Source organism: Daktulosphaira vitifoliae, unplaced genomic scaffold, assembly GCF_025091365.1.
Source record: "Daktulosphaira vitifoliae isolate Bord-2020 unplaced genomic scaffold, ASM2509136v1 Scaffold_1, whole genome shotgun sequence".
Taxonomy (NCBI): Eukaryota; Metazoa; Arthropoda; class Insecta; order Hemiptera; family Phylloxeridae; genus Daktulosphaira; species Daktulosphaira vitifoliae.
In genome coordinates this window covers 18,419,757-18,432,040 of record NW_026099572.1, presented here as the reverse complement: position 1 = coordinate 18,432,040, position 12,284 = coordinate 18,419,757, and the positions used below count along the sequence as shown (strand labels likewise).

Here is a 12,284-nt window from a genome sequence, read left to right as displayed (position 1 = left end):
TACCATATTGAAAAATATACTATTTTTGTATGATAATTATGGGTTTTGTATTTTATTTTAATAGAAGTTGATGTTGCTTTTGCAATTATCCATCAATTTTTTAAAATTAAACACTATCTACAGATTTGCATCGAAGCGTTTCTTATGATAGTGATTTTAATCACTGTCAGATTAAATCTCTACTGGACCCTACTATGCAATGTCTCCACTATGCCGTGACCCCACTGTGCTACCGTTTTTTTTGGTTCTTTTAGTCAAAGTATTATTATTACTTATTTTAACTTTTCGTGTATTCTTGACACTGAAGCATTATATCGGATAAACATCATTAAATAATTGAAAAATAATATAATTTGTAGCTAACAAGAATATGGTAATTATCACTTAAAAGAGCATACTTATTTTCTCCCGACTAATAACTATACTGGGGATGTTTGTAAATATTAAAAATGACGCGGACCAAAATATTTAAAATAAATTATATTAATTTTTTTGGAATAAATAAAAGTTATTTAAGTTAAATATTATGAATTTAAATACACAAATATGCACAACTATTGCATTTGAAGTTGATATAACTTGAGTGTACTTTTAGTATTTTTTAATTGAATTTGAAACCAGATTATTATTTATTTTGATTTCTTTTTATATTTACTCAAAGTTATTTTTTAATCGTAAAATTTGGTAGCTGTTGTAGTTGATATATACACAAATAAAAGATGTAACGGTTCACAAGTGTTTTTTTTTTTTGAGGGAGAACGTTATAAGAAAAAAAACAATAATAACGACTTGTTCATCGAGAAAATTGAAGAAAAACCGTTCCTTTCGTATGCACAGTCGTAAAAAAGAGAAACACCGAAGAAATTGAACACGGTCGATCGAAAACCAATTTGAATGCAAAAAAGGACTCAAAGACTTTGAATACATAAACCCCTCTCATCCCTACGTAATATTCGTCAATGTTTACCAAATGGAATCATATTGAGAATATTTTGTTATTAAAATAATATTAGAAAGGGCCACATTCATGTATTTGTTCAATAAATACATGTTTTAGATGACCATTTTTTTGTATTATAATATTTTTATGAAAAAAACATTGAAAGTTCATGTTTTGGAAATATTTTTAGTCGAGTTATACGACAGCAGTATATATCTGAATGTAATTGTATTTGCTGAAGACTTAATTGATTATTTTAAGATTTTCAAAATTCATATAAAATAATTCAATTAAAGGATGCGATTTACTTATTCAAATAAAACGCGGTTTATATTTATCCTGAAAAATTAATTATATTTTATTTGATAAAAAAAAAGTGACTTCTATTTGTGATATCAATAACAATAATAGTATAAAATACTTTTATTTTTTCATAAAATATTTAACAACTATAATATTTTTTAGGAACGCCGAAATTTGGAGAAGATCTCAATAATGTGACAGTTCCTGTTGGTCGAGAAGCAGTGTTTGTTTGTAATGTCGATGGACTTTCTACTTTTAAGGTATATTATTGTATACATATCAATTATTTAAATTATTTAAATTTATTCAATTATTGTTTCAAATATTGAACAAAATAAATTAATTTAAAAAATTTAGCATTAAGCAATGTAAAATTTAACAATGTATTTTTCATATAAAGCAATCAACTCACTATATTTGTAAATTGTTTAAGTCTAAATCTAATTTAAATTTTAGATAAATTAAAGTAGTTTAATTAAATAAATGGTTTTATATAAAGTCTTTGAAAATTTTTTTAATTTAATTAATTTTTTAGAAATAGTATTTATTTGAAAGACAGGTAGTCCATTAATGTTATGAAATATTATTAGATTTGAATTTTTCTCTTTCTATTTGTAGTTACATTGTTAAGACATCTCAAGTTCTAATTGTAAAAATATTAAAAAGAAATAATTTATATTTTTGACATTGTTGTTTTTATTAATTTACAATGAGACGATGGATTACGACTCTCGGCAATCAGTTACAAGAGGTCGTAAGTTTGTTTCCTATCTAGCTTAAACAAGTATATTTTCTTCCTTGTATTGAAAGGCATTATAAATTCATCACAGAAAACATTCATAAATATAAATTTGCATATTACTTATATGCACTGGTAGTATACACATTTAAAAATACATCAATGTTTAAAATAAAAGTAAAAAAGAATAGATTTTGTTTTTATTTGGTGAATGGAGAAATACAAGTATTATTGTGGTAAGAAATAATTGTGGGTGATTTATATTTGCTACTTCAATAAAAAATACAATTAAATTAAAAGTGTATTGAATCATAATTTGATGACTTATCTTGAAAATGAATAAAGTTTTATTTTTTTTTATCAGTAATATTAGTATCATCAAAATCACAATTTTTATATAAAAATCAATAGAAGATATTTAATTAGAACGAATTGATTTTGTATATTTAACGATAAATATCTTTTATACAAAGTGAGTCTTATTAATATCTTATTTATGTCTACTATCAATTAAATGTTTAAAGTATATAGTTAGTAATTCTTATCGAAAAACATCCAGGTAATTATATTAAATTAAGTGTTTGTAGTATTCTTCAGGCATTTCATACATAAATGAAATATATATACAGACACTATTTGTTTTCAAATTTGAATAATAATTTATCATGTACAATTTATTTACTTTTAATTGAATTCAACGTCATTGTATTGAATAAATTAAAAATTATTACAGGGAATTAGGTATTAAAAAAACTTATGCAAATTCAAGTTAAATCTGATTTAATGAGAAAAATTAAAATGTGCATCAACAGTTTTAATTGGGTTCATAACTTTTAATATTTATTACATCATTAATATTTATAATAATTTATTTATAAATTTAAAAATAAAAGAACCGAATAAAATGCTTACAGGTGGCTTGGTTGAGAGTAGACACTCAAACTATTTTAACGATCCACAGCCATGTAATTACAAAAAACCACAGGATCGCAGTAACGCATAGTGATCATCGGATATGGTATTTACACATACGTGAAGTTAAAGAAGCAGACAGAGGATGGTATATGTGTCAAATTAATACCGACCCAATGAAAAGCCAACAGGGTTACTTGGAAGTAGTTGGTAAGTGGATAAAAAATAAAAGTTTCGTTAACAAAGAAGTCGTACTAAATTTTTTTAACTGCATAAAGTTTTGAAAGGTTTTTATATACTATGCTAATTGAAGCAAATAGGACTTTCAGAATTTTCTCTGCATTGGTAATCATAATTCAAAATTAAACTTTATTTAGCTATTCAACCAAATTATTATAATAATAGTATTGTTATTGAAATATTTTTATTTTATATTATGTTTTAATAAATCTGAGATCATCAATAATTTATTAGGCTAGTATTTAGTATAAAAAATATGTTTTATTTTGATATAATATGAGTATCTCCAAATGTAATAAAATAGACTGCACTAAATATTTTGCTTATAACGATATATTATAATTTTGTAAATTAAATTTGCATATGAGATTTTTAAATAAAGATGTACTTCTGTAAAGTAAAATATTAAATTAGTATGTTATTAAAAATTCATAAATCAAATTAATTAACATTTTTACAAACCCTTTTGAATTAAACTTTTGTTTCAGTTACCAAAATTTTTTTGTGTTATGAATTTAGCTTACAAATATTGATTTCAGTATAATTAACATCAACGTTTTTTTGTTATGTAGAGCTCTTTCGTAATGTGTAAACTAAATTTTGCTGTCTTTTAATATTTATAAAAATGAAATAAAGCGTGAATTAAAGTAAGACTCACATTAACTTAATGCAAAGCTTAATACTACACAATTTAGAATTTTTCATCTCTTTGGAATCATGTATTTGGTCATTTCCTCTAAGTTCATGGTGTTAACCTATACAAAGAAATAGTTTGAAATATTGTAAGCTTTATAATATTTCAAACTACTTATTTAATATCTAAATTTATTACAAAAGTTTCCTAAACAATGTAAAGTGTAGTAATAGTATCTTGCAAGATTATTACTCAAAAAGTTTACTACACTGAAAATAATTCAAAGAAATTTTGCACTGAATAGTTCAGAAAATTGATAAAATGATTGAAAATATGGGTAAAATAAAATTATGAGAAGTTTTAATCTGAATAATTAATTTAAGTTACAATCATTATATCGATTGATAATTTATTCAATTATAAATTTTTAACCAACTTATAAATCCTTTTATATAATCGAGTTTAATATAATCGAAATTTTGACATTTATATTTTTTATTTCATAGCGATTATATTGTAAAAAAATAAAAATTTAAATATTTTAAGAAGATATTTGTAAAAATAATTTTTACTATTATATCAACTAACTTTATAAAGAATTTTGTGTATTATAGTTGTTAGAATAGGTTTTACGAGCAAATCTTTATCAAAAAATTATTACATATGATATTTATTACTACTTTTGGTTTATTATATTGACTTTCCTATGAGCACGAAGACTAAGCACAATTATCAAGAAAATCAAAATAACATATTTTTTTATGAACTAACCTCAAATTTAATTGTAACAATTATTATTATTTTTGTATAACTAATTTTTTTGCGTGTAAATTTATTAGTACATATTAATTATTCACATTAACTACATAAATTTTGAAATATACATATGCAGTATAAATATACATAACACAATGGTACATAATGCTTAGACAAATCTAATAATTTTTAATTAATAGTCTGCTATTATAAAGAGATATTCATAGTTCTAAAGTATAATGATAATTTTGAAAAAATGCAAAACAAAATATTTAGTAGATCGAAAATTATTATATTTGCCATACATCATTGAACTCTTTTTATACTTCAGAACAATTTTCTTATTACGTAAAAGTAATATCATAATAACGGTAATTAATTTATATTATTTAATAACTTCATCTAATAAATTTCACTATTATTTAAATGATCAACAATACACTTAGCAATAATATATATATATATCAGGTAACGGTTTTTTATTTACAGTTTTTATTTATAGTTGTTAAAAAATGAAATTGCATTTCCCTCCAATTTTATTCTGTGGTTTGGGCATTGTCTGTTTAAACCTTTGGTCATAAATAAACCTATTTTACTCATTTATATGGCGAGATAAAAAAGTTTGAAATCCGTACACTGAAATTTGAACAGTTTTTATACTTAATGATTATTAAATATTGCAAATGCTTTGGTTCCATAATGATTATGTAGAATGCTTATTCATAATTGGAAATAAAACGTACACTCGTTTTTCCAACAAAAACATAATGCTTAATTTATATTTAACAGGTTATAAAACTTTTATTTTGATACATTTTTATTTTCACATTTGTTATTCCTAAAGGACATGTTTTTTTTTAATGATGTGTTGTGTAGAATCGTTTTGTTTGTTTCTGGATGGTATTATAATTTAATTTAAACTCGTGTATCAAGTACAACAAAAATTTGTACAGTTTCTCAGACATCTTTATATTTTTATTTCTAACTAGATTATTTGTAATTTGAAAAAATACAAGGAAAATAGCATTTTCCTGGTATATTCGTTTATGCTCATCACAATATGGTACAAATGTGTCAGTTTTAAACTTCAAATAAAGTTACCATTCAGTTTATAAAAAGCACAAAAAGTTTTTAATATTCTAGTAAATTTGAAAATATGTACACACAATCCCACTTAGAAGCTTGCAGTCACAATGAGAAGAAAAAGTTGCAGGAAACGCCATGTTACACTATCATTTCATCTCAGAATAAGAAAATGACGTAGTAAAACATTTAACCTATGGAACTAGGTAGCATGTAGTCTGAGTTAAATCTCACACACGATACACTCCAAAAACATCTCATTGTTGTGTTCAGTGGTACTAGATGTTACTACTATTACATCCAATATTAAACCGAAGGGTATATGCAAAAACTTTTCGTCATTCTACTGCTATATTTTTGCTGTCATAGCTGTGCAAGACTGACAAAATGTCAACCGACTCTTGACTTGTTTTTTCTTTTAATGTTACTCTGTCTCAACATTGCTACCATACTCGCGTATATATTTAACAAGATTTGGTATTAGAGTCTGCACTTCACCTATTTATTTTTTATTCAAATCACTGTTTCATTTAGAGCAAATATTTATGCTATTTAAAATCATTAAATCATAAAAACGTGGTTTCGTTAAAACATTTTCTTAACTTTGTAATGGATTTTACGTGTGTGCCAAATAACGGACGTATTTAAATTTTAAGCTTTGTATTTTCTAACCATCTAAGCTTTATCAAGAAATCTGGATGTTCTAAATTCAAACAAATTTACATGCAATTTAACATTCAAATTAATACTAAAAAAGACTGACAAAATGCTCACTTAACATAATTTTAATCGTTACTTTCTCTGCAATCACTGATTCGTATCGTTCGCTTTCAAGTATACACTTCAGTTTACTTTGATAGTATTTATGAAATACTTGGGCTTGTTCGCTAATCTGATTATATTTTTCGAAAACAATATTCGTCTTAGAATTTTTCGTTTGCTCAAAAATTTTATTTTATTTTTATCTCAAAATAAGAGAAATTATGAAAAAAATATAAATGAAATAAGAGATATAAATCTAAAATAGTTTTATTATACGGTTGGTTCATTATATTATTATTAAACAATAGTGCTAACACAAAAGTAATTTCTGTGATTGTATATTTTCGAAAATATACAATCACATGAAAAGTTTAAAAAAAAGCGATCATATTTTGTGAAATTTAACTGATAATTTATAGGTTATAATACATTATTTATTATTGATAATTTTATCAATTATATTGTTGTGAATTTATTACGTAAATAAATTAAGATAAGTTTCATATTAAATTAAATAAAAAATACAAAGAAAAATTCGATATAATAAAATTAGAAGTGACATATTAATGAAATTATGTTTTTGACTTTTATAAATTAGCACTTTTAAAAAATTGAGTGTAATAAAATAAGATATTGAGGAAAAACAAAATTATTGTGATTTTGATTATAAGATTAATATTCATTTATATCATAAAATTATATAAAAAAACTCAAATAAAACTTAATAGAGATAATTAAAAAATAGTTTTTTAAAAAATCACGAGCTTAAATTATTCCCTTATGACGACATTTTAGAAGTAAAACTTTCAAAACTTAGTAAATTCATTAAAGTATTATCATTAGAAAATAAATTTTATTATAATTTATAGTAAATATATAAAAAATACTATGAAATAGACCACAATCTTGAAGATTTTAATAAATGCTGATTAATAACAGTAATAGAGAAGAATAAACAAATAACAATAAAATGTAATTGTGCTATCGAATCAATTGATATAAATTAACTAGTAAGTTTTTAAATAGACAATGTTGATTTTAACTTCATACGAGAGTATTATTTTTTTGTTGTATAAAAAGTTTAATTTTAAATTTATAAAGTAAATTAAATTAATTAACCCCAATATTATGACATAAAATGATAATTTATGTAGTCAATTTTTACTTTAACAAAAACAATTTTTTAAAAATATTGAACGAAATATTATAAAATATACTAACGTATTGAAATAATAAATTTCTTAATTATTTGCACAATTTTTATTTCAGTACCTCCAGATATCTTGGATTATCCAACGAGTACAGATATTGTAGCCAGAGAAGGTGGTAATGTTTCATTACAATGCGCTGCTTCTGGGTTTCCAACACCAAGTATTACTTGGAGAAGAGAAGGCAGTCAACTTATTCAAATGGCTAATGGACCATCTGGTAATTTTTAATAATTCAAAATATATCATAGTCTTAAAAATCATAGATTAAAAATATTTTATTATTAAGATTAGTAGAAAAAAAATATTCATGATTCTTTTGATTTTGAGCAGTGACTTTCAAATGCCATTTAAATAGTTATATATTGTTGAGTATTAAGAAAAAGCAGTATATTGTTATACATTAATTTATTATTTACTTACCTACATGAAAAAGACTGTTACCTTAGAGTATTATATATATAAAAAAAAAAACTCATTAGTATCTTAATATGTCTTAACGGGTTTTCTTTAATAATAATTTTTTGAAAAATATATGAATAATAAAGTCATATAACTCCATGAAATCAGAGTTATCAATACAGAAATTGTGATTTGAAAATTTTATCATTTTGAAACGTACATAAAATTAAGTGAATCCAACGTAACAAAAATATAATATTTTTTCAATTAAAGTATTTAAGGACTTGATAATTACTATTAATATATATTGAATTGTCTAAATATTGTATAAAAAAAAGTAAATATTTATAGATAAAAACCAACAATTTCAAAAAACTTTTATAAAGTTCAGGAAGTTTTAGAATTTAGAAGATTATGTACTCAGTAGACAGAGAAACATTTAATAGGCGCCATTAAAAAAGTTTGAAATTATGTTGGCTGTTTAGAAAGACATTTAAAGGGTTTTTAAGTAGCATTGTATATTATTTGTGGTAATCACATTTTTGTGGAAGTATTGTAGGAAGCATATCAATAAATCAATTAATGTAGGCAGAGTTTAAAAGTCTTAAGTAATAAAAATCAGAATAGTTTTAAAAAACACATTTTTGTATCATTTTACATCCACACGTGTCATAATTTATTTAAGAAATGTAAGTAACTCTTAAAATAATAATGTGTTACGTAATTTAGTCGCAATTAAATTTTTTTTTATAGTGACAGTTATTTTCTCTTTAAAAATAATATTACTAATAGTAATATCTATAGATAAAAATAAAAAGATAATTTATCGGCTATATGCCTTCTTAAGAAAAAAGGTTTATTTTAAGTATCGTATTATATAATATAAAAAATTTGTGAAAAAAATATATTTCTACTCATAAAAGTCAAAGAACCTGACAGCCATTTAGAGGATTGTTAACAATGTACAGGATTACTTGAATAACAATTTTCATTGGTTAGTTAGGGAAAAATAAACATTTCTCTTCATTGCCGATTGAAATATAAAATTATAAGTTTGAAATCTATTTTCGTATAAGATTTCTAATAGGGTAAAAAAATATTTTATACGTAAAAAATTCATCAAAAAAAGAACTAACTATAATCATAATGTAACACTTGAATTTGATTAAATAACCAAAAACGTTACAATAAAGTTCAAGAAAAGAATGTTTATAAATTAATTTTCTCTTTAAGTCTTCTTTAGACTTAAAATGATAAGTTATACTAATGTTTTTTAGAGAAATTGTCTTTAAAAAAAAGACACGAGAAATACTAATAATTTTTTCGCTTAATTATTTTAACGCAGGAACACTTTTTTTTAAAGCTGTAAGTACTTTGATTTGTTATATCTTGTTAGTAAACAGAGTATGCATCTAAGAATTGTACTGAATTTTGAAATTCTATGTCATTTTATCTAATGATAATAGTTGAGGGTTAATGCAAAATATATGGAATGGAAGTTATATTTAACTCTTTAGTTTATTGTACACAGTATCAACTTTCTGTTTTTTTTTACTTATTAAGACTCTTTCTACATTTTCTAAACGTTTAATCTTCGTATATTATCTTTTTTAATGAATAGCCATAGAACCTCAGAAGAAGTTGGTAGAACAGAAGAAATATGACTTGAAGTTTTTTTATATAAAGTTAATAGTAATACGGAACTGTTTCTTCTCCATTTTCTTACAGTTCAAAATACTATTAATTTAGTATGCAATTACTTAAAAGTAGCTAAAAATTATTTTCACTTCGAATGAAAAAAATAAATATTCAGTGATATTTTTTAATCATATATAATAAAAATATTTGTAATCTGTTGATAATAAATATATTTCTTTTTTCTTTTGAATAATGATTTCATTTGAGTGTTTTATTAAAATCTGCGACGTAAATTCTTTAGAGTATCTCAATATTAAAATAATAACAATTTCGCTGTATCTGAATCCTAATGGAATTCATTAGAAATAAATTTAAATGTTTTGGTATCACGCCATTATTTGCAATTTTCGTGTAGTATGTCAATAATCATGAACCAAAACACTTTGACACATAAAATGTATCATAATTTATTGTAATAACAATAACAACAGTAACGAAATAGATCATAATCGAGTCATCACTGTTTACTAAGTCAACGGCCGTACGGATCGTGTCGAAAAGGATTTCATTGCTGATCAAACATCGTTATGGATTCCGGTCAGGTGTGGGTTCTAGCGTACGTAATTGGCATCTCCGGACAAAAGTCGTTTCCGATATCATAGCAAAACGACTATATTGTACTATTTTTACCACCTCCGTCTTCTTTCCCCAAGACAACACAATACACACTGACGCGACGGTTACATAAAATAATAATATCGTTTCACAAGAGGCGAACGAAGAAAAACAGCTATTTTTTATGATTCTTGAGCGTCACGCCATCGTTGTTGATGTTGTTTTCTTAGCAGAGATGTTTGCCCGGTAAGTGTGTGTATGGGTACGGATTATACAACAACGACGGCGAACGGCGACTCCGGTGGGGATTCCGAAATGACCCCCGAAGAGCGGAGAAACTATACGATTCCACTGGAATAAAAATCCGCTGGCCTTTGATACAGCTTGTAGACGTGACGAGAAGGGCGCTGAAATTTTGATTTTGTTACTTCTCTTTATACTAAAGGTTATTTTTGTTACATATATATTTTTTAGACACCCATCTATCTGTAACGACGGCACGTGTTCGGTACGCAATCGAGTGTATTGAAATCTACTCTTATACCTTTTACACTTTTTTCTACAGTGCTGACTTTATTACAATCTCAAAATGCAATTTCACTACTAATAATGTTTTACACTTATCATACATTAATGTACCTGATAATAATAATAAATAGCTCGGTTTGTATTGAAAATTGGAGTTCACATATAAATTCAATAAACTAGAATCAATTATCATGTAATTTATACTGTTGTAATCTCCGTCTATTCATTTTAAAATCTAATAAAAAAGATAAAAAGTTATATCAAATCAAAAAACATTTATAAATATAAATGTATAAAGACTCACATTGTATAGTAAAAAAATATGCGAAATTTAAGTACATATTCTTTCGAAAAAAAATTATGTCAATTGATGTTTTGAAATTGATCTAGAAAAGTGGACATTTTTAGAATAAGTACTTTAATCATCTGGACTTATTCATCGAAGTACATTTTTTTTCGTCTTGATTTATCTTTACCTATATATATATTTTTTTTTTGACCTTGTGCCCACTAGTTGAATACTAATAATTTACAATATAAATCGAGATATATAAATATATATTTATTTCTAAATTTTAAACTAAATTAAAAATTTTGTTATTTTGGATAAAATGTTGTGTAATTTTTTATTTTCTAAAATTAATTAAATTTTTGAAAATACTAATAAAAAAAATAATACTCCATATTTTTTATAAAAAAAAATTATTCTAAAAATATTCATACATTTAATTAAATAAAATTAAATGTTAATATTTTTTTTTCTACATTTTTAAAATATATAAATACCACTTTATTAAAATCTTGATTAGTAAATTACTAACCAACATTATATTGTTATGGAAAAATATATTTTATTATGTATAAATACTTTATTAATTTATTAGATTAAATCATTCTAAAATTAGTTTATTTTTATTTATTTTATAGACATTTCTTTTGGTCTGGTGGTTAACTAGCACACAATTCTACATTTCTACAGTTTTCAGTTTTATAATCTTTATTATGAACGATAAAATCTTTGATTGAATATGAAATATATCATATAAATTAAATTTGACGTGTATGTGAAAAATAATGAATTTATTTTTTGTTAATCATTTGTTTTTAATTTGGACATTGACAACTTGAGAGAAATTTATAGAAGTAAAGTTATTATAAATAATTTAATTTACAAATATTGACAAGAATATACAGGAGTAATTAATGTTTTTTCTAATTCAAACTGTTTATAGTTAAAGTTAATTTATTTATACACCCATAATAATTATGGGACATAATATAATTATTATGTTATGTATGTTCGCTATTTTATATCATTTTAATAAAATGGTTAACTTTGTGAATGCCCAATATTTATATCATGTCACATATTTAAATGTAATTAAATGTCAATAATTTTTCTTAATATAAGAAATAGATTAAGTCTAAAAATAATGTTTACTTTTAGCTTCGATGCGAAGCTGAGAAGGTATTGGTTTTACTATGATGTGTTTTTTTTTTTTTTTTTTTTTTTTTTTTTTTTTT

At 23.5% G+C, this 12,284-nt stretch overlaps 1 protein-coding gene across 1 annotated transcript in view; it reads left to right on the top strand.

The window, feature by feature from the left end:
• Positions 1-12,284, top strand: part of LOC126895042 (lachesin-like) — a 67,130-nt gene that overhangs the window by 33,993 nt on the left and 20,853 nt on the right. Inside the window, exons 2-4 of the mRNA XM_050666502.1 lie at positions 1,406-1,503; positions 2,897-3,104; positions 7,639-7,797. Coding sequence (XP_050522459.1) covers positions 1,406-1,503; positions 2,897-3,104; positions 7,639-7,797 — 465 coding nt within the window. The remainder of the gene's footprint in view (positions 1-1,405; positions 1,504-2,896; positions 3,105-7,638; positions 7,798-12,284) is intronic.